This window comes from Melospiza georgiana, chromosome 8, assembly GCF_028018845.1.
Source record: "Melospiza georgiana isolate bMelGeo1 chromosome 8, bMelGeo1.pri, whole genome shotgun sequence".
In the NCBI taxonomy this organism is placed as follows: domain Eukaryota; kingdom Metazoa; phylum Chordata; class Aves; order Passeriformes; family Passerellidae; genus Melospiza; species Melospiza georgiana.
In genome coordinates, this window is record NC_080437.1 from 20632961 (window position 1) to 20657233 (window position 24273).

The window sequence follows — 24273 nt, forward strand, 5'->3', positions numbered from 1 at the left end:
CTACAAAGCAGAAGGCTGCTGCCTGGACTGGCAGAGACCTTCATGCCATTTGACAGCAGATCTAGGCAGCTGGCTGGGTACACTTTATGAAATTGTCAAGTCTAACCTCTTAGGGCATGAGGAATCCTTGCTGCTACTGTCCCCAGCTGGTAACAGTTGTCCCTTCTCACAGAAACTGCACATACAGCCAGCCCCATATGGAACAGGAGATCAAACCTGTTGATTGTCTCTGCATTTGCTGGGAGCAGACACACCAGCAGTTACTGTATCTCAGCTGAAAGGTGGCAACTTTTTACCTTACTCCAACAAAAGCAAGAGCACCTTCAATAGCACACGTAAATTTCCTTTTGCTAGCAGAATAGTCTTTCCATTGACTCACTGGAATACTGTACTCAAGTACTGTGTCCAGTTTTAGGCTTCTAAAAAACTTCTGGAATAACAAACAGAATGAAATGAAAACATCAAGTTTTACTCTGTGAAATGAAAGATTTGAAGGGGTATGCATTCTGGAACAGGTAGCAGCAAAGGAAATCATCACAGTTGTTGAGAAATAAGAAAAGTCGTAAGTCCAACTGCAGGAAGGGAAATTTACTTTCCACTGGAGGCAGACATTTCCTAGCGTGAACTTAGACAAGGATTAGACTGAACCGGAGGACTTGACTGTTCATTGATGGTTTTAGGAGAAACTAAATATTTGTGGACAAATGGTTTATGTAGAACTGATCCAGACTTGAAGCAAGGAGAAGGCACCTTTCTGAAGTTCCTTCCAATCCTTTATTTCCAAGTAAGTATTTCCCTAACATTTGCTGTTAATTTTGCACTATTATGCCACAGACAGAAGTGGACTGGAACGTATAAAATCTGTCAATGAAGTCATGACATGCATTACAAATGAAATTTCTAAAACCTTGGTGCAACTAAAGTAAATTTTTCCCCTTCCTTTTACCCTAGCTTTCTAAACAAACCCTGTTTGCCAGTTCAGTTTTCAGTTAAACTTGTAAGACAATCTAAATAGAATCTAGGTGCAATATTGACAAACAAAGTCAAGGATGACTTCAGTCCTTGCACAATTAACATTTACTCCAGATTTCAGTCTTTCTTCTTCAACTGAAGCAGGTGGAAGGTCCTAGTTTATATTTTAAAATATTTTCTATATATCTCACTGTAAGTCAGCAATCTGGTAGGAAAAGACTACAAATACATTGTATGCTTAACAATCCAAGATACAAATGACCTTAGATCACTGAACAAGTCTGCTGTACTGACTCACTGCATATTATACATTTGCACAGCGAACACTTCATGGATTATTTCATACCTGCCTGTGCTTTGGACACTCAGCTTTCTCTCACCTCTTTTTATTTGTTTATAAACACAGAGGGCAAGTGTGTAATTCTCTAACTCTGTCAGTTTCAGCAACTACTGACTCCCTTGCAGTTAGGATACTGTGTGCTGTGCTCCAGGTGTGACAGTTTCAAAACCAATGGAACTGGAAAAAACAAACAAACAAACAAAACACACCACACCACCCTTTCAGGCATATTATCATCAGGCAACCTGGCTTCAAATTTTTTAGGAACCTCTGAGGGTTATATCTCCCTCCTTCATTCCATGCGACTCCTATATCTGGGGCCTAAGGCTAAGCTAAAATAAGTATCAAACAGGTGCAGTCCACATGTAAATCTGTTATCCAAAAACAACAACAAAAAAAATCTTACAGAGCACCAGTGGTGTTATTCTAATTCAAACCTAACCAGCTATAAAGGTTTGGCTTTATTTTGGAGAGAAGTGGTAATGAGACACATGAACATAGCTTCTCAAACTACACAGACTGTTTTATGCAATGCAAAGAATGTAAGCAAAGAGACTTCTGCTATAGCTGCCTGAGGATTTATATTCAAGCACTTGCTGGCACTCTGCCATTCCTGTTTATATTTCTATTCAAATTATTTTCATGTTTATCCTGTTTCTGTACTGCAGGCCAGTTATACTAGTTCTTACTCAATTTTTCCTCTTTGAAATAAGCAAATGCAGTAAAGCAGAATAAATTAACTATTTAGAATATTCCTCACAAAAAAAAAAGATACTGTTGATTTGTTTTAGGTATATTCACATATTGTCCATATCAAATAGAAAGTGCCAAGTCTAAGAGTCTGGTATTTCTTCTCAATTTCTCTTCTTAACTGGAAAACACCCATACTGTTTTGGTGTATGCAGGACCTTTGGTAGACACATGTTTTTTTCAATTTCTTTTTCTCATAAATTGCAGGGCTAGAAGACCAATGATCAAACATAACTACGTAATGAAAAGTGATAGATGTGTAAATCAAATGGGACAGAACAGCTCTAAAACTGTGTAAAATTCTTATCTGTAAAGTGCAATGTCAGAGTATTTAAAATGAACATAAGGACCTCTGGAATTATTGGTGTGACTCAGGAAAGCTAAGGAAGTCTTATTAACAACAGCTAGCTCACATGAGAATTCTGCTTCCCCAAACACTAGTGCATCTGAGAGGGGAAACTGCAGATGACAGAGGAAATGAATAGCATAAATTTAGTCACATGCCTAAATCTTTGTCAGATTGAGGCCAAGAAAGATGCTATTGAGACCATCAGTTCCTTCCCTTTTCACCCACCTATTAGTACAGGCTTTTTTCAATTATGCCTTCTGTGGCACTTAAAGAAAACCTGTTGGTGTCATGAAGAAAAGCCCTGCACAAAGGGGAAGCTCATCTCCCCCTCACTTTCATCAGGGGAGAGAAACATGGAAAAAGGCTCCCTGCCTAAGCTGGAATGTTGCTTTGGCAGCCTGAACAGCCCTGAGGAGTAATGTTCTTTCTCTTTGTTGATGACAAATAGGGCATAGATAGATCTCCTAGCCCAAGTGCCAAGCTCAGTGGCCAGGCAAGGCAGCATGGATGCTACCTAGAATGCTGTCTGGACTAAGACATAAAATTGTTTGGGGTGGAAGGGACCTAAAGTACCATTTAGTTCCAAACCCCTGCCATGTAGAGGGATTCCACCCACCAGATCAGGTTGCTCAGGGCCCCATCCAATCTGGCTTGAACGCTCCCACGAGTAGGGCACCCACAACTTGTTTGGACAACCTTTTCCAGTGCCCCACTATCCTCTGAGTAAAGAATTTCTTCCTAACAACATCTAATGTAACTCTCTCCTCTGTCCCCTCTTTTCCAATCACTGTGTGCCTGTGTAATAGATGACTTACACATCTATTAAACAAGCCAAACTAGGGAATAAGGGTCAGAAGGGGACATAGGTGTAGGCTGGTCTTACCATCTTGCCCATCCCTGCAGCCAGACTTTGCAGCAGTCCAAGTGGTTTCTACAGTTCTCCTCTGGCAGTTCTGAGATGAGGTTAGGGATTGTGGTTGCTGTCTTTCATCCCAGCTGAAAAAAAGCATGCTGCAGTCACAAAGCAGTGATAACCTTCTCTCTAAAGCCCTCCCTGCCAATACCTCTGTTTCTATGTCCAACTGGACAATTATAACTTAGTTCACACTTACCCTCTCCAACTTTAACTGATCCCTGGCAGTTAAAGAGCTGTTGGTGCTGTTCTTTTACAGGAAACAGAAAATGTAAGTGCCTTAGTTCAGACATTTCAAATAAAATCCCCCACATAAGTAGCATATAGGGTCCTTGGTTGCTTCTTACTAGCACCAGACAGTGAAGATAAAGCAGCTGTTGGAGGTGAATAATCTTTTTTTTTCCATGCCACAGTTTCTATTCTGCAGAGAACTTTTTAAAAAAGAAAACAAACAGGTAATGGATCCAAACTCTTAGGTATGTAAAATGCTAAAAAACTCACTTCCAGTGCACTCTCCTTTGCCCCATAAAGTCTACCTTGTACACAAGAATTTGGCTCAGTGTACTGCTGCTTATCTTAAACTATCAAACTTAAATATACAAAATGTGATTGGAAAACATTTTGTACACAACCCACTGATTGAGAAATAATGTTCATCATCATCATAAAAAAATAAATTATTGCAACAAGTGGCAGAGCACTTAGTAGAGAAACCAATGGCCTTTGCTCTGATTGCTCCCCCACAGATAATTACCCTCATGTATGTATACATACTGGTTTTGTTCAGCTCAATGACTTCACTTTCTTTTCAACTCAGCATTTTCACGTGGTCCTTCACCATGCAACCAGGAGGTAAGTGATAGTTTCACAACAAGCACTTTGAAAGAATGAATGGCTGTCAAGTACAAAAGACTACCTCATCCTTATTCAGCACTGCCACGTCTAAAGAGGAAGAGAAACTGATTCTCCTATCAACAGTCAGCTGCACAAGGGACTTTACTTGTATTGGTCTCTACTCCCGAAGCTTAAATGCTGAAAATCCATGAAATTTCCATGGATATTCATATCCATAGATATGAATGAAAATGAATCAGGTAACAACAGGGAATCTGACTTCCTATGCCTGTGTTTTGGAAGAGATAAAAAAGGCATCTCTTTAAACTATTCTAGCTGCACACACATACCTCCAATGCAGACAAAACTGGCTTACTCCTCTAACTCAGGAGGGAACACACAGTGTCCAACAGAGCCTAGAAAGGACACAGAGGTTTAATTTTCCTTCTTTTAAACTAACCCAGGGATGGGAATTACTGTAAAATGGAAACACACCACACCATCAGTATTTTTCCAGTAGCAAGGAAGCGTTATGTCTGAAAGAACATTTAAGCACAGGGTTTAAGTCCAAATACCACAACACACCTGGAGCTAAAAATTCAGTAGAATATGTGCTTTCAGACAGATAAACCAAAGATCTGTTTAGGCTAAAAAAACATTTAGTATGTCCTTGTGAGTATAAGCTGCAATCACAGAAAATAATACACAAAATGCTATTATTTTTTAAAATAGCTTTGTAATCTATGTTTACAAAGAATGAGTCTTGTGTAGGAAGGAGCTATGCTACAAATGACAAATTTGTCCTTAAATGCACCAACTACCTGGTAACAAAAAAGGGAAAGAACCTTATGCTAGCATTGAATAGGTCTGCTATAGTTACATCTTCTGAATATTTCTTGAACTACTGACTTGACCTTTAAGTAAGTATGTTCTGTGCTGTGCATTTTATTATGTTTAAGAAGCCAATTTAGAGCTTTTAGGCTTTCACAAGGTCAATACAAACTACGTATACACTAAAAAAAATTACACTGTAATTATAGAACTTATCTTTTATCCATTAGATATATTCAAAGCAACTTCAGGGTCTCTCCTGCATAGGAGGCAATTCGTATTTCATTGCAGGGATCTTAGTGTCACCAAAATATTTGTTTAATTGTAATAAAACATATCTAATACAAACACATGCTTGGTCTAATGGGAATTTAAGACTCAAAGGTACCATATGGGTGATCAGAACAAGTTCTTTGGATCAATTATTAACATGGACATGTCTAAGAAACATATGCCAAGTACCATGTAGCACAAAAGATTTTATATCTTGTAACATACAGCATAATACCCAGGGACGTTACTTTCACACTCACATTTAAAGCTCTGATTATACACATTTATTGTTCTTTTCAACCCAAAAGAGTAAATCAGACTCCTTGTCTCATGAACACTGCTAACCAAATTTATTGCATTTATCCTTCATTTTGACATGGATGCCAAAGATAAAGATAAAGAAGCTCATTTGGTGCCAGTGATCTCACACATGGAATGAGAAAACAAAAGCCTTGTGTATCTCCTGTAGGACAGGAGACAAAGATACTTTTTCTTCAGTTTACTAAACCTTTGTATATCCACTGAAAAGAGAACTGATACAGCAAAGACATCTATCTCTCATTCTTGTTTCCTGACTGCTCTGAAAGTAGTAAGCACCAACTGATTTGCTTTCTCTTAATTTATAAAATTTAATTAATATATCAGAGGGGACATGTATCATATCTTCATTCCATTTCCTCTTAGAAGGAAAGGGGAAACCAAATCAAAAACCAAAACCAATCAAACAAAAATCAACCAAACAAAAACCCAAAACACACACACAAAAAAACCCAAAAAAACAGATTGAGAACAAGCAGACCAAGTAGATCAGGAAGGAAGGTATACATACCACAGCAGATAAAGGTATAAGAAAAATACTGATGCAGTGGTTATGAGGCATCAGTAGTCATGGACTGCACATAACATAATGCCCACAAATATGACATTAGTCTTCATTCACAGGCACAACTGCAACCTGATACAAGCTGAAATTAATATGTGTGACCTAAAATCCTAAACAAAAAATAAAGTTGTCTGATTTATGACCTCCTAATCATCATCAATTTTCAGACCTTAGATACTTCCAGAACATTTACTGACATACATAGACAAAGTCATTTTTAGAACAAATTCATTCCCATATTTTAAAGCAAATGCAAAAAGCACCAGTGATGGACTCATCATGACTATTTTTCATAGGAACAGCAAAGACAAACAATTAATGAAAACACTAAGAAAAAAACACTTATCTTTCCCTTATCTGCAGAGAGAAATCAGGCTGGAACCCTAATTTCAGTGAACTAGAAAGTCTGTGATTAAAACAAAAATCCCCAAAGTCACCACCCCTAATCACCAACCAAGTTTAGATTTGATTATAAGCAGATTGACTTCAGTCACAGACTGACACAAGAAAAAAACATAGTTCTGAATTTAAATAATTTTCACCTACATAGTGCTCTGTGCACACAGATCTTCAAACCCTTTACAAACTGTGAATAACTGCTCTTCTCACCTTCCATCTAAAGAAAAAAAAAAGCCATAGTGCTAAAATAAAAAGTAGCAAGAGAGCTGAGAAAGAACTTGCAGAAAGGTCTCACTTCCAAAATGAAAGCTATATTTGGATTAGTTTGACCCAAACCAGAAATTTCAATGTCCATGCCCCTCAACTGAAAAAATTAGTAGCAGAATTCCAGAGTCATTCTCAGATTTTTAACTCATTTGCCTTGGCAGGGTCAGTGCTGAAATGGAAATCTGAAAGACTTCTATTTGAAAAACATCAGAATATCTTAATTTTCTTTAAAAACAAAAAAAACAGCTTCAGTTCCCCAGAAGCTGAATTCTCAGGAAAATGGGCTATTAATCTAGCAGTGCATTAGGCAGGCTGATTAGCAGTCAAACTTACATTTCATCAGGCAGAGAACACGCTTTCTTCCATTTGGCATGGCAGTGCCCTGGAAATACACCCCCTTCATGCTGCTTATTGGAAACAGGATCCATTTAAGTTTAAATACCAAACAAACAAATCCCCTTGCTTGCAGTTTCAGCAAATTAATTCATCAGTATTAGCTTCCTTTGTTGAAGTTCCTTGAGCATATTAGAAACACACGTTTTCACTTCACTGACATTTCTTGTTCTGCTTGAAAATTCAATGAAAAGCTGCCTATTTATCTTTGCATGTACATCCACCCAAGTTATGTCATCTGGCCATTCACCAGCGTGATCAAAGTTCCAGGCACACAGGTAATTGACCCCAAAGCACGGTGTTTGAAGTCCATTTGACATGATTTGTGTTATTCTCTGCGTCAATAATTATTTCATCTGTTGTCCGCTACACTTACAACCAAACAAGAGAAAGAGAACACAAACTACTATTCAGTGCAGCTTGCTTAAGATATTCTCCTATGTCACTACAGGAATAATTTCAGGTATTCCAAAAAATAGCCTACTTTCTTGAGAATAAAGCTGTATAGGTATCTGCAATAATTATGATTAATTTCTAATGTTACTATAAACTTAAATTCTCAATTGAAAAATCATAGTTGAGAACCATGAACTTTTCACTAGAATATATATGCCTGACTGTCCTTTTCATTGCTTCAGCTGAAAATCATTCAGAACTAGTAAAACAAATTTGTTGTCTATTTTTGTTGCAGGATGAACTCCCACCATGGAGGTAACGTGACTTCTTTAGATTGTATGTACACCCAAATGAAACTGGGTTCCCAGGAAACAGTAACACTGAACTTCAATGGGAGTTAATAATACAGAGGAAGAACAGAAACAAAGGGAACAACGAGCAACAGACTTGACTATTCAGAGGCCAGAAATCCTAAATTTATAGTCTGGGTTCCCTTCCCATCAGAGGCAGGCCAGTGGCATTAGTTGTGGTTTCATCAGATCAGACCTGCACTGTGCTAGTAATTTATAGACTGTAGCCAAGGAGGAGCGGGGAGGGCATGGAAAGAAAAAGAAACAAAACAGAGAGAGGATTACAGCTAACAGCCTGGTACTATATTCATCCTAAGCAAATATGAATCTTCCCATCATCTCCAGATCAATAATTTTCATCAAACAATTTATTAAGAATCTGAAGTGAACAGTTTAATCAGAGAAATGCCCCTGTGATGAGGCTTTACCCATTCCTGGATGGAAAGAAATACATACCAGATTAGATTTTCCTTGTCCAAATATACTCCTGAGATTCCTGGTGTCCATGGCTGCTTCAGACACCCAGAAGCTAGCTACACATCCTACCTCAAAAGGAAAAAAACAGGTCAGATTGAAGAAATCTGCATGCATAATACGCCCTCAACCAGCACTGTGGCATAAATTGCAGGATATAGCTACATTTTATAAACCCAAAATCACGCCTCATGTTTAGTTGTAACAGCAATAACCATAAAACTATAGCATCTATTCCTGAGTCACTTGTCTTGGATAATTAGTTTGCCAAGAGCATGAGTCACCAAGTTAGAAATTAGTTAGAGTATGACTCATTTTTAATTTCATACTAATATTATCCTTAAAAATAAAAAGGACTCCTCTCTTCCCCCCAAATCTTTAAATGCTTTGGTTCTTTTTATAATGTCAAAATGTGCTTTACATAGAATATCTGGATCAAATGTTGAAATAATTATCTCATTTTTGTAATGCCTTTCACCCAGAAGGATCTCACAGTAATTTTTAAATGCATGTGTGTTCTTCAGTGGTCCACACAGACAATGTACTGGGGCAGTGAGACAGTACTTGGCAACACTGTACAAAGCACTTGACTGAAACTGAAGTCAGATCCTATAATTTTTTTAAACAAGACAGGAAAATTCAGATGCACAAAACTGAATTAGCAACAATGGGATTTCACCGTTTACCTCTCCATTTTTGCAAGACAGGGTTTATTCTGACTACCGATGGTCAGATCAGCCAGTGCTTAGTAGCCCTCAACCTTTCAGTTTCTTCAGATTTCAGTTTCACCTTATTGAATAAAGTTTCAGTAAGGAAGCGTGATACATTTCAAAACTCTGCTTATCCTTGGCTGCAGCATGTTGTGACAACATCAAGCAGGGCAGCATCAAATTGAGAACAAGACGTTAAACTACCTTTGGGAAAACTGTCTAACTCTGCAAGTCCGGATATGCTCAAAGGCTGCAATCCAGGCAGGCACCTGCATATTTGAGTCCTTGCTGAAGAATTGCCAAATATGCAACTTTACAAACATTTTAGCCTTGCCAAGACTGCCTAACACAAGAGAAGCAGCCCTGCCCTCCTGTACCACCAGCATTTCTGCCTGCTCTTCTGCTGCCCCACCATCTGTTTGGCCACACAGATGTACTGGCTGATTTGGCTAAAAATAATGGCATAAGAATGTGCCAAAAACCAAGTTAACTGCTCATTAATCCACCCTTTGAGAAGAACTGAGACTTCTTGAGTTTTCATAGCCTTTCATCTGCTAGTCCACTTTGAGTGAAGAAGACTGTGTTTCTCTGCAAGGAGCACTGCAGTCCAGTTGCATGGTACAAATGCAGGCTGTTCTATTCAGGATTGTGGTTTTGTTCTGTGCAGGGCAGATGTCTAGCATGTATTATTCTCTGCCTTCTGTTTGTTTTTCCTCCAGGATGGCCAATGGCCGCTGGTAATTCAGTCAAATGTAAGTCCTGGCCATTTGCTATTGTCAAAGAATCATTATTTTCCAGTCCTTTCAAGGTATGTCACTGGTTAAGAAATTGGTTTTTCTCAATGTTCATTCCTTGCCCTTTTATCATGCTGTAGGATAACCATGTTCCCCAAAATGAGACATTAATTTTGATATCTAAGCTAAGAGGCTAGTGAAGAAAGCAAGGCTCCTCCAAAGGGTAATTTGGGTTACAATTACATAGCTTAGCTGTACCATGTAGGTCAAGAATTTAACCTAGGCCTGAGTCCATTCTGAGCGTCTCTCAGCACAGGCTGTACAGGAAGCTCAAGTTAAAAAAGGTCAGTGGTGTGACCTTCCCACTCCAGTCACATCTTCACGTGAGTAAGAGCAGAAGTCCTGAGTGCCCAGAGCCAGGGTGACATTCCAAGGAAAGGGACATAATGTCAGGGAATGGCACTAATTCCTGAGATCAACACAGATGGTTGACATTTGGCAAGAAGAAAAGAAACTGTCTTGGGTGTCAGAGCCAGCAAGATGAGTAACACTACACTATAACATGGTCTGCTCCTTGGATTTAGCCCATGTTATTTGAGCAGTAAACTTCTTGCTCTTGATCCACTTCTTTTACAGGAACCTTTTATTTCTGAGACACAGAATTGTCCAGTCCTCTGGCTTCTACAGAGAGAACTTACAGATGTTTGTATGCATTCCTTTACTGGAATTCTTTCAGCTTCTTCACCCAAAAGTTATATATCTGATATATATTTAGTGGTATCTTGGCCAGTTTTCCTATTTCAGAATTGCATTACTCTAGTTAAGTATTGAATTCATGTTCCAATTTATTTATCTTGTTAAGCTTTTAGTAAGATGATAGAGTAACAATTGAGAATGTACCTTTTAACAGAATGTCTTTGGTAAAGTTTTCTGGGGCTGTTCTGAAGGTTCTGGGACCATTAGACAGCTATTTAGAGCCTGCATCTTACATAGCACTACAAAAAAATTCCCTAGCAATATTCTTCAAAAAGTAATACTAGGGATTAAAGCTTGAAGAATGCCATGAAGAATTTCCATAAGCAGCTTGGAATTGAAGTAAAATTTCTGAAACCTCAATTGAAATAAAACTCAAACATATGTTTCATTTTAGGGAAAGCCAACCCTGAGATTTTACCTTAAATTATAGTTACCCTTGTTGGTATTTATACAGCTCAGCAGATGATTGAAAAAGAATCAATAACACATGGGGAGAAATAAAGTTTTATTAATAAGATTTGGAATGCATCTCCAGCCCTTAACCTGGAGCTAGCACACTGTCTGCAAATAAAATAGTTAACATCATGTATACAAAAAAGTGGCAACATACCTGGGCTCAGACTTGGACCTGTAAGGTAAAAATACATTATGCAAATCATTGCAGAACTGAGGCATAGCTTTAGAAGAAATAATAATAATAATAATAATAATAATAATAATAATAATAATAATAATAATAATAATAATAATAATAATAGTAGCAGGAGGAGGCATTTAGGCATTTCAAGAAACCAAAGACAAGCTGGATGCACATTTCAAATACCCTTCATGAAATATAAACAACATACATAAAAATAAATTTCCTGAAGTAGTCAGTGTTTCTGGACTGTATCTTCTGTATCAACAATACAACTCAATTTTTATGACAAAAGGTTTTAAGAAATTGAAATCCACAGGAAAACTAAGATGCAAGATCCAGACTATGGGAAAACAGTACCAAAGCTCATCCTGATTTACTCTACGTACAATATTCAATTTATTATTCCACCTGTAGAGCCATTTCTAAGACTATGTCCTGAGGTAACAGTATAATGCTGACTAGGAGGAAAGAATATTAACCAACTATTCAATACCAGCCATCAGTCTTCCTGCTCATGGATTCTCTGGCAAGATTTCCAATGATGTGATTACCAGTAACTCAAAAATGCCTCGTTTACAGGATTCAGCATGATCACAACCCAGCTAGCTGGGCTGGTGCTCATTTATTGGGGCACAACAAATGCCCCACAGGCTACATTTGGCTGTGGAAAAGCCATCTATGCACACTTGCTCCTAAAAATCACACAGCACACAATTTAAGAGTAGTCATATTTTCTCATAAAAATACACAAAATTTCACAGAATAAAATTTTGACAGTATATTTTATTAATTATATTCTTATTTATCATTCTATTACATATTGTTATATTAAAAATAGTTTTATTATTGAATGCACATATCTTAAACCCCTAAAAACTAACTACACCATTTCACCATATGACTATTAGTCAGAAAAAACAGCTGATACATTTACAGGACAAATACCTGTGTCACAATGTGAAAACACTTCTTACCATTTATGACAGGTAGAAGGTTCTGATTTCAAAATACAAGATCTGACCTTCAAAACAATGATTATTTGAATTAAAGCATTACATAGAATTACTGAAAGTTTTTGGCTTAATTACAATTTAAAGGTTGGTTACAGCTGAAATGATCTCTTTGGTTCATCAGAGAATGATGCAATAATTCAAAGAGGGATGGAAGGAATTCCAGAGGGTGGGGGGAGAAACAGGAAGACACAGAAACAGCTTTTTTTATTTCAACTGCACTCTTTCCAAAGATAAAGTCTTGAATTATGCAAAGTGAAAGAAATACATCTCAGAAAACATATTTCAAATCTCCTCCTATCTAAGACAACCCAGCTCTTGCTGAAGGAGCAATACTCTGTTTACCATGCACAGATTTTAATGTGAAGCTTTGAAGATTTAAAAATGGTATGTTGAGCACATGTGGCACGTTTTCATTACATAAAACACCAGCATGGGACCAGGTGGCCTCTCTGCATCTGTGAGAAGCACAAGCATGGCAGTGTCCAGAGGACAAGCTTTAAGGCATAAGCAGCAGGTTTAGGTGCCTCCAGCTGCCCATCAGTGACCTTTCCTTCTTTCCTTTCCAGGCCCTGGCTCTCTCATGTTTGAATACACCCCTGAAGGCCCATTTTTGCAGTGAGCCTATGATTCTTTTTCCAGATAGTATTTTATATTCCTAGAGCACCTCCAAGGAATAGCCTCATGACCATCTGTGAGCTCTTTCCAGAAGGTTTCCTCCTACCCCCCTTGAAACCCCACAAGTACTCAGCTGTAGCCCTGGCTATAAAACAGCAGCAGCATTTGCAGACTGAGGACACAAAGCTCCTGCCTCCCCCAGAGAGGGGGGCCTGATGTCTCAGCCAGCTGCTCCTCTTAGTCCAGCACCAGAGATCTCTGTCCCAGTGCCACCTGTCCCTGGGGCAAAGCCTTCCATGAGACTGAAGAAGTAGCTCATTACTTAAAACAGATAATAAAGGGAAACACACCTACATAGCTAAAGAAAAAAATGTGAATCAACAGCCTGCAATGTTATGAGTCCATAGAATCAGCTGTGTGTGCATTAGAAGCCTGAAGGCAACTGATGAGAGTGGGGCAATGAGGGTGCAGGATCAAATGAAAGTGTGCAATGCATGCACCAGACTGTGCCAGGAACAGGATAAATGACATGCACTGCTCTGAAAGACAGGAATTCAAAAGGGCTGGCAGGCTCCCAGGAGGATTGCACAGTGCACCACTCTCCTCCAAGGTATCTCAGTGACAAGGAACAGGAGTGCTCTTGCAGTCAGCTCCAAATGGCCCCTGCAGAAGAACCTGGCCTGCACCCAGGATGGGAGGCAGCACTGTCAGGGCAGGGGAAGCACAGCAGAACCAAGGGTGATGAGAGAAAACTCAAGCACTTGGCAATTCCCTGGGAAAGGTGAGTTGAGCACCAAGAAACTGAAGCCACCTCTGGTTTGGCTGCCACTCAGATGTGCTGAAGGATGCTGGGGAGTGTTGCTGTGTCTCTAATTACTTCTGACAGCAATGCAAAAGCAAGCTGAGATGTGCTGTCTCATAGGGCATCATCTCACTGTCATGAGCAGACTATCCACAACTTCTGAATCCTGTCTCAAATACAATGAACATAAGTTTCTAACAAGTCCTTTACAAAAATCTTTTCCTCTTGTGAGTGCCAAACGTGCTACACAACTTGTAAAGAATTTGAAAAGAAACATAATCAAATTTCAGGGGTGAATGAGTTACTGAATGCTGTTTTAGCAGCAGGTATTTTTGTTGTAACTGGTGTTCTTGCACAAACCAATTAAGAATATTTTGGTAGAAAGCCATAAAGCTTATTTACATAGATGGAGTTTCACCATCTCCCACTCCAAAGCAGGCTGGATTGGTTATGCTGACCTAATGTTTTCTTCACCATGGCTTGCGTGAGGCTGGGAACACATGTCAGGTTTGGTCTGCCCTTTCAGTATCCTGATGGGAGTCCTTTGAGATTCCAGTTTAACTTAGGCAGTGCATGTAGTATCATAAAAACAGTTTCAGAAATCCAGAATTCAAACAAAATCAAATATTGCCTGTACAAGGAGCCTTGTGATGCCCCAACTTAGCAAAAATGATGTTCTGCAGGTCATAGACCCAATGTTTTTAGGAAATATTCCCAGATCTTTGGTTTTCTTTTCCAACAACCAGAATACAGCAACTTTCATATTTTCTCCCAGAAGCTATTTTTTTACCTTATTTTCAGAGGCATTCTTAGTCCTCTCATGGTATGAAAAAGGTGTTTTGGCATTAGGCAAGTTCAGTAGTTTGTATTCTATTTAAGACAGAAACCAACATTATTTTTAAAACCTTACCTGGACTTTTACAGTATGATTTCAAGAGCTTTTCAGTTTTGCTAGCAAACAATTTCAAATTCAGTATTGCATCATTTTCTGCTGTTAAAACAAACCAACTGTTACAATGTGGCCTACAACCGAACTGAAATCCTTCACTATACCTCTTTTACTGATACGATACAGACTCTATTTAAGGAAAGATAGGATTTAATGTTAAAGACAACCTCATGAAAGCAGCTGATACATAATCGGTGTAGAATTATCCCTTTATAGAATTTCTTGCTTTTGCTGGCTGTCTTTTCTTCAAATGAAAAACAAACATTTAATTTTGGCAGATACTGACTACTTTCAAGTTACTTGTCCTTTTATTTCAATTCAAAACTGGCAGACATTTCTTATTAAAGTTCAAAGAATTTCTGTCTGATTCTAAATAGAAACTCATGTTGATTTTTGTCACCAAATTCTGTACATTTCCATACCCTGACATTGCAGAAACCGATGATCTCACTTGCATTACAACATTGTTTCAAACATAAAGCCAAAGAATTCCTCTCATTGCTGATTAAGAAATGAAATGCCCATCATGCAAACCTGGCACCCAACAACAATTTCTGCCTTGGGAAGCTTTTTAAACAAAGGTACCACACTAAGTGTCTTCCACAGCTTTCATTTGCCAGGACTGGAACCCAGGGCACGGCTCCAGCACATCCTGACCTTACACCGGGAGTTTCCCAATGCGGCTGATCCCTGCTCTGGTACAAGGCATCGAGCAGGTCACCGGCCTCTTCCCTCTCACCACCTGCAAACAATGATTGTCCTGTTCACAAACAAACAGAAGAAGGGCTGGAATCACCCGGAGCCCCGGCAAGCTCCGACTTACACTCGTCCTTCTGCCGCGCCTGACACAGGCCCGGCGGGGCCAGGGCGCCTTCCCGCGGCAGCCGAGGTCCCAGTGGCGCTGGGGGCCGGGCGCTGGCGGCCCCGTGTGGCCGCAGCCTCGGCACAGCCGCCTCGGGCGCTCCGACCCGGCCCCGTGTGGCCGCAGCCTCGGCACAGCCGCCCCGGGCGCCCCGACCCAGCGGGGCGCAGCCGCCGCCCGAGGGCAAACCGGGATAGGCAGCCCCCCCTCCGGGACTACACTTCCCGTCGAGCCCTGCGCCGCGGCAGCGCCGTACGCCCAGGAGGCCGCGCGGCGCCGTGCGCTGCCATTGGTCGGATTCGAAAAGAAGCCGCGGCTGGAGCGGAGCGCGAGTCCAGCGGCGGCCGGGCCGGGCAGGTGAGCGGCGCCGGGGCCGGGCCGTGGGGCCCTCGCTGGCAGAGGGGTCGCGGTGCTTGTGATTCGGGGGTCGTGGGGACCGTGAAGCGGTGTGAGTGGTCTCTGTGGCGGGGGACCCGCTGCCATCCCGGTTACGCGGGAGGGGCTGTGGCGTGTGAGCAGTTTTCAGTAGGGCCTGGGTAACTCCTGCTGTGCTGCTGCCAAAGCCGCCCTGGTTGTGTCCCGTAAGAACAGGCAAATAGCGCAGAGCCTGCAAGTGAAAGGTTGATACCTAAAGAGAAGAAAGTTGGGGTTTTTTTGTTGGTTTTTTTGGGGGTTTTTTTAGGTGTTAGGGCTGTTGCTTTAGCTTTCATGCAAGTTGCCAGCCTCACTGTGTGGTTTGGAGCTCTTTCTGCCGTTTGTCTTGCTGCCTGGCAGCACCACGGGCTGTATGTGAGCTGTGGCTTTGCTGTGTGGGCCCTGGGGGTCCCCTTCTTTGAGGGGGTCTTTTACAGCTCTAAATTCTATTGCCACGGTTAGCAGGCTTGCAATAACACATCCCGGGACACGAGTGCCTTTTGGTGCCTGCAGCTGGGCAGTACAGTTGTTCGCATGTAAATGCCTGCAGTGTTTACAGGGTGACTCAACGTGGAATTCTGCACCTTGGGCTGAGCCACCCTGTAAGGGCTTGAACCTCGCTGTTCTGACCGCTGGGCTCTGTGAACACTTACAGCTCTGGCCTTGTGTACACAGCTTAATGTTTGTCTTGGACTTCTTAAGAAAAAGATACAGAATGAGAGCATAATCTTGACAAATCGCACTTTAAGCTTAGATTTAAAGCAATTAAAATGCCAGTCATCTAATAAATATGTTTCCTGTGAAGGACTGATAAGGGTTTTGCAGCGTGCCTTTGTGTAGCTGATGAATGAGACTTCCAGATCGTGACAGCACAGGTATGTTTCTTTCCAACTGTAGCTTATTCTCAGGTCAGTCTTTTTTCGAGCCATGATGATATTTCAGGCCAAGTTTTTGCTGGTTTTGATACAGATGCTAGGCCAAAAATAAATTAGGTTAGAAGAAACATTAGATTAGAAAGTAAACATTGGTGCTTAGTTTATGTATAGTTTTATCTTGTTTGCAGCCTGGTGGCATTTGTCTAACTGCTTAAAGTTGTGTCTGGCTTTTACATAGGAAAACTGAGCCCTTAAGTGTTTTGACACTGAAATGCAGATACATCTCAGGTTTTATGCTGGGGGAAATGGGACTTCATTATAGGCACGAAACCAACACTTTTCTTGAGAAAAAGGGTTTTGAACCAATCCTACTCTGCCCATTCCTTTAATGAACTGTATGTTCTCCATTAGTATTTAGTAAAAAAATTGATATGCTTTGCTGTAGCCTGGGCATGGCAATGTGTATTATATTTTTAATATATATATATATACATACTATTTTATATATATATATATATATATATATATATATATATATATATATATATATATATGCTATATTATATGTTATATTATCAGGGAGCACAACATAGTTTTATTTTATCTTGCAGAATGGACCCAGTTTTGGATAATGGGAAGTTCTACCGACCATCCTATATTGCCAGCATTGAGCCATCTCCCAGAGCAGGACCAGTACGTTTGGAAGATATTAAAACAGATCTCTCCTCAGAATTTTCTTTGGTTTCTTCGGACTCAGACACAAGCCAGGTAAGAAAACTTTACTGTTTGGATATTTATTTTTTAAAACATAAGTTTAATCATTTCATAAGTAGGAATAGTCAGAATTTTACTGGGAAGATTAAAAGCTTCTTTGTTATTTTTTAGTTTGAAAGATGCTTAGGGTTTAGACTAAGTTGTGTGGCAGTGCATTGATGCCCTATTGGGCACATCAGTTTTCTGTGAATGAGGCTGGTTGCCAGTTTATACAATGTTTTTGTTGGTCTGAATGCAGTGTTTACATAAATGTGCTGCAAGATTAACGTAGAACAGCAAGCTTCTGCTGGGGCTGAAGCACTTGTCCAAGCTAATCTAGTGAAGTAGTTTTGATCCCCATGTTATCAAATAAGTCTGTTAAAAACATCTGGATTCAATAAAACTTGTTTCATGTGCTAACTATCAAGAAAATAACCAAATTTCTAACTGTTGTTTTCTGGTGTTTTCTTTTAAGAGGAGCAGTTTGGATTCTAAGGGACACATACAGGTTTGCCTGCGTATCAGGCCATTTACATCATTGGAAAGAGAAAATGGATCACAGGTGTGACATTTATTTAGTTTAAAAGTACTTAAAATTTGTTTTGTGGGGTTTTTTGCTTGTTTTTCCTGTAAGCTGAGTGCTTTGTGGTCTCTTCATGCCTGTATTGCTTGTTTCCTTTTAATAGGACTGTGTTTCACTTGAAGACTCAACAAATATTGTACTGAAGCCCCCCCAACATTATTTGAGTCGACTAAGTGAAAAAACTTCAGGACCAACGTTACAGAAGTTCACTTTTTCACAAGTAAATAAGTTGCCTTTAAATGTTTGTGAATTCTTTCTAGTACAGATTATTTTAACTTACAATATTGAATACCAAGCAAACTGTATTTTTTGACTTTATAGTCTTCAAGATTATAAACTAACAGAATTTAAAAGATTCTTTAAAAGTCTCCGATAATTGCTCAAAATATAACTATTTCTTGGTAATACTCAGGTGTTTGGACCTGAAACAACCCAAGAAGAATTCTTTGAAGGTACCATGAAGCAACCAGTGCAAGATTTCCTAGATGGATATAATCGTCTAGTTTTTACATATGGTGTAACAAATGCTGGGAAAACTTACACTTTCCAAGGTAAAAGTAGATAATGCAAAATAAATCAAGTCTTTATCAAATGTCTGTTGGTCATGGGTGGTTTTTTTTTGTTTTGTTTTCCCTTAAGGCTAAGCTTGTGTAAAATACTCCAGTAGTTTTTCTTTTTTGTTGTACCTATTACTGATATAGAGCATGAGCTGTTCTTGAAAGCCAAATACTTTTTAAAACTCTTTAATGACATTTCTGTTACCTTGAGAATAAAAAGTAAACTCCACTGCTTCATGCTGTAAGTTGTCTTCAAACTTTTTGTGTATGCCTTGAGATTTATATTATCTTTCTGTCCTCATTTTTCTGTATACCTTGTAATAACTGGATTTTTCTTCTGTATATTCTTTCAGGGACAGAGGATGATGGTGGTATTCTGCCAAGGACTATGGATATGTTGTTTAAAAGTATTCAAGGAAAGCTGTACACAGCAATGGATCTCAAACCCTATCGGTGTAGAGATTATATAAAGCTGACTGAAAACCAAGTGAGAGAAGAAACTGCCATTAAAAATTCATTACTTCGTCTAATAAAAGAGGTAGAGGAGCCCTTCTTTCTATATTGATGAGTACATGCATCTTTAGACAGCTCCATGTTCTTCATTTGCAGTGGGATGAGAATGCTGGCTGTATTTAACCATGGATGTGTCTATTTGCTGGCAGCCAACCATTCAGACTAGCAGTGAAGTGAGCAGTAGAGCTGATGGCCCCTGTTCCTGGGCAGTTTTGTCTTGTGGCTCAGTACTCCTGTACTGTTTTTCCTGTACCTTGGGCACTTAATAATGTATCCTCTGGGATTACTGATCCTTAATAAATAAGGGACTATTTTCATTCAGTTATATCTGTGGGAATGCTAGTAGGTCTGATCCTTTAAACAACATAGGGTCTTTCAGAATACTTGAAAGAAATGAATAATTTTGTGGTTGTTGCCCTTTCAGTTGGACAAATATCCTTAAAGGAAGCATAAATCTGTTTGAAGCAGCAGAGCTATATAAACTGTGGACTTAACAGTTTGAATTAAAGATGGGTTTCTGTTGGGTTTTTTTCTTACAGTTCACTGTTGAGCAGTCCAGAAACACTCCAGTTTTAGAAGCTGACTGCAATTCTAAAGCTATTAAGTCCAGTTACAGTTATGGGGAATTTTTACTTTGTATAACCATACCTTTTTCTTGATGTCCTCTAATCCTGAAGTGAGTGGAATAATGTAAAATAAAACTCAGCATATATGGGGGTTTGGAACTAGAAAAGTATTTTTTTTTTTTTTTACAAAAAGAATTAAGCATTTCCCTTGTGGTATGCTAAGTTATAATAGCTAGTGTTGAAAGGAAAAAAGAATGTGTGTATCTGTTGCCTTGGTTTTTGTCCATTGGGCTCCAGTGTGGCAGGTAGGTGGCAGCAAAATTCTGTCTTCACTTCAGAAGCACAGGACTAAGTTACATCTAGCTCTGTCAGCCTTCAGAAGGGACTTGAGAAAAACCTGTTGAGTGTGTTTGAATCCACCTTCTAGTTTCTGAAACTGTTCATAAGAGCAGCACTTAAACCTACAAATTTGCTGGCAAAGTTTGCATCTGCTGCAACAGAGGTTTGTGTGGGTGTTTATATGTGTAAAACCTAATACCTAAAATTTTTATTTGAAAAAATTTATTATGAAGTATACTCTTGACAGAACACTAAAGAAACCTGAACCAAACCATACCTGTTTTTTATTTCATGTCAATTCTCTTAAGCATACTTATTTCAGTAGATGAAGTGCCTAAAGAAATGAAATCCAATTTGCAGTTCTGTGTCTAAAAAAAACCTAGCTAACCAAAACCAAGACTGGGAAAGGAGTGTATATATGAAACTCCAAAGCTCTAGCTATAATTATTTGGTTTACTTTTTTAATAGCAAAAGAAAATTGTCTTTCTCTTAGTAAAACCTGGGCTTTATTTCAACTCTGTCACTTATTTTGAACATGTATCTTGAAGCAGTGAGTTGCTCATTTCAGATTTTAAGTGAATGAGTGTTCTACATTTACCTCTTACTTCCAGGGGTTAGCCAAGTAAGCTGGAAACATATGGAACCAATTATTGCACTAGACCTGGTGTGTAACCAGGGCCTTGCCATTGGCATACTGCACCCAAGCTGTGTTCCCATCTAGTAATACCATAGAGCTGTTAGAAATAACTTTACTGGCAAAATTAGTGTATTTCAAAGTTTGTTTTCTTTTGCAGGTAGACCACCAGATTAACACTAGGGACACAGCACCTGTGGATTCTAAGGGTATGTTTTATATAAAGTTTTGCAGTTAAATCTGGCAAATAAGCCATTTTAAGGTCAATAACTGACTTGTGGTGTATGCTAATAAAATGACTTCTTGTCAATTTTATATGCCTGTGAATTGGATAGTGAGCAAATAATCTGGGCAGAAAACAAGGATAAAATGGTTAGAAGAGTATCTAAACAGGCCTTAAATGAGCTGAAGTTCTAGCAAAGAAAAGTAGTACCACTTATGCTGTGGGTCCTAGTGGTATCCTGACTGGCTTTTAGAGTACCTCTATGTAATTATATAAACTTAATTCTAGGAATGAAAAAACTACCTAAATACTAGGTTTACTCTAAAAAGTCAAAATGAAGTCTTGTCAGTTCATTTTAAAGATGTTGAAGAGATTTGACTAACCAAGCTTTATGTGGTTGATAGAAGTTGAAAGTGAAAAAGGAAGCAGTAGAGTAGGTGTCTCTTGAAAATATCTGGAACTCATATGCTTAACTTATATATTTAAGAAATGGGGTGGGAACTTAAATGGATTTTTTAAATGAATTTTAGATTTTGAGTGGTTTTTAGAAGGTTTGTTATATCAGTTTTTACTTTTTTTTTTTTAATGAAGCTCACTAGGTTTATATTTGCAATATTTTGTACTTGGCAGATTTGGAAGATAGCTCACAAGACTTGGAACAATCTATCACAACTGCAAGAAGCTACATCAAATTTTCTGTCTGGGTTTCATTTTTTGAGATTTACAACGAATGTTTTTATGATCTACTGATTCCTATGTCAAATGACAAGAAAAGAAAAACACTCCGCCTTGCTCAAGACATCAAGGGATGTTCTTTTGTGAAAGGTGAATAAATACCTTGCAAATTGCCAAATGTAATTTGAAAAGTTGGTCTAAGTGTCATGATGTTTAGATTAGAAAACTCAATCACAAAATTATTACAATCTACATACTTAGAAGTATCCCTGTTTTCAATACTGTTTTATCTTTTCTCTTGACTGAAACTGTTAAAAGCCTCTGCACTTCACTGCCCTGATATTTCTTTGAAATGGGAGAAATATTGGAAACAAATTACAAGTTTTTAGGGGTTTGATTTTTTTCCATTTCCTTAAAAAGAGGTCGTTAGTTCTTAACAGTATTCGTAATTGGCTCAAACATTTTTTAGATTTTTGTTTCTGGGATTTTTTCAGTATTTTCTAGTAGAGAAGCAGACTTTAGACATATGGTCATCATATTGCAGGCAAAATGCTTCTAATTTTTTTCAGTTTAGTTGATGGTCCTGAAAGATATCCATATGATTTCCCCTTCCTCCCTTTCCCCCCCTCAACTGTGGTATGAATTGAAGAAGCTGTTCTTTATTTTAGAATTTAGAAGGTAGAATTCTGTCTTGCTGAATAAGACTACAGGACTTTCTACTCATATTAGACCCTACTTTTTTGACTTGTCTGGACTCAGGCTAAGGTTGCTCACCTAATTTGAATGGAATATATTTAACATGCTAATAGAATGATGAAATTAGGTGATGTACTTGCCCTTCCTTTCCTGTGAGAGAGGAGGCATTTTGATCTGATTTGTCATCATGTAACTTCTGTCTGAAGCAGATGCAGTAAAATGTTTCTATGCCTCAAGTAAATGTAGTGTCCTTGCTGTGCATACATTATCCCCATAATACTTATTTTGGTAATGTTATCTAAAAAATTATCATATTTCTTCTTCCTAAAGATCTACAGTGGGTTCAGATTTCTGACTCTAAAGAAGCTTTTAGACTTCTAAAACTGGGGTTGAAACGCCAGAGTATTGCAAGCACGAAACTAAATAATTCCTCCAGCAGAAGGTAAGAGACATTTTGAGTAGCACTGGGCATAGGACGATGGGTGGGAGGAAGGAGAAACTAGAACATGGCTTATGGTTTCTAGGAAAGGAAGAGGCTTTAACCAGGTCTAGATTTCTAGATTCAGGTTTGGTGTCCTTCAGTAGTGTGTGGCACAATGGCTTAAGCCAAAGGGATTCAATTCTTCAGTAGGGTGAACCTGTATGAAAGCTCACACTATTTTATCAAATACTATACAAAAACACTTATCTACATATCTGAAGAAAAATCAAAATACATGCTGCATAAACATCTCTTTAAAAGTTTGTAACTGATTGTGTATGCTTAGATGTGTTCACAGACCAAACAACATTTTGAACAGATGTTGTGGAGGCTAAAAATACTTTGAAAGTATTGATCTACTTTGTTACTTCTCTGCTGATTTCAATTTCTCCTTTTAGTCACAGCATATTCACAGTTAAACTACTGAAAATTGAAGATTCAGGAATACCAAGGGTGACCCGAGTCAATGAGTAAGTTCAGTCTGTTTCTCATGATGCAGTTGTCAGCTACTCCAGGTTGGTGTGTTGGTGCTGCACCCAGTGCTCACTGGCAGAGCCTCCTGCATGTGTGGTGGCTCCCCACTTCCACCCTCATGCAGTACTTGGCCCTCTCCTCAAGCCAGCAGGTGTCAGTGCTGTTGTCACCTCTGCTCAGCACAAGGTTCTGCCAGACTTCTTTACTCCTGGACTCATGCCAGTCCCCAGAAGGAAGGGGATGAAGAGGTGGTGGGTAGGGTGAAATAGGAAGCGTGTTGGGCAAATAAATATTTAGCAGAAAACAGTGGGAAACTTTTTAGGGAAGCAAACTTGAGAAGGATGAGGAAAAGTGATCATTTTTAAAAGTGAATAATTAGTGCATCTTTAAGGTAAATACAGTGAGTTTTTCTTTGTCTGCTTGCAGATTGTCATTGTGTGATCTTGCTGGTTCTGAAAGATATACCAAGACCCGCAATGAGGGTGACAGATTGAAGGAGAGTGGAAATATAAATACCTCTCTCCTGACTCTGGGCAAGTGTATTAATGCTCTCAAGAACTGTCAACAGTCAAAGTAAGTCCTTTCATGAATTGCCAGCTGGTTGTGGTTTTTAGGTGTTGCCTGCATTGTTTAAAAGCTATTGTTTAAAATATACAATAGTAGCACTTAAATTTTTGGTAGAAAAAATGTATAGATTTCTGACATCTATACTGGAGTCTTGTTGATATACAAAAGTTATCTTTAAACTTGCCTTGTTTTGCTTTTTAGTTAAATAACTTAAATTGTAACATCCTTTAAACATGCTATCATAGAGGTTAGTGATTTTACTTACTTGTTCTGAGCTTGGCTTATCAAACAAACTTTGGAATAAATATAAATTTAAAACTTATATTTAAAACACCTTTGTTACTAGTGCCATAGTAAGAGTAAAACTGTGAAGTCTTCAGGCTGGATAGTTCTTACAGTGACTGGAATTTACACAGTT

At 38.9% G+C, this 24273-nt stretch overlaps 1 protein-coding gene across 1 annotated transcript in view; it reads left to right on the forward strand.

The window, feature by feature from the left end:
- Positions 1 to 17406: 17406 nt before the first annotated feature.
- KIF20B (kinesin family member 20B) overlaps positions 17407 to 24273 on the forward strand; it is a 29144-nt gene continuing 22277 nt past the window's right edge. Inside the window, exons 1-10 of the mRNA XM_058029257.1 lie at positions 17407 to 17562; positions 18023 to 18109; positions 18234 to 18350; positions 18543 to 18681; positions 19041 to 19225; positions 20900 to 20948; positions 21593 to 21787; positions 22664 to 22775; positions 23213 to 23284; positions 23715 to 23861. Coding sequence (XP_057885240.1) covers positions 17407 to 17562; positions 18023 to 18109; positions 18234 to 18350; positions 18543 to 18681; positions 19041 to 19225; positions 20900 to 20948; positions 21593 to 21787; positions 22664 to 22775; positions 23213 to 23284; positions 23715 to 23861 — 1259 coding nt within the window. The remainder of the gene's footprint in view (positions 17563 to 18022; positions 18110 to 18233; positions 18351 to 18542; positions 18682 to 19040; positions 19226 to 20899; positions 20949 to 21592; positions 21788 to 22663; positions 22776 to 23212; positions 23285 to 23714; positions 23862 to 24273) is intronic.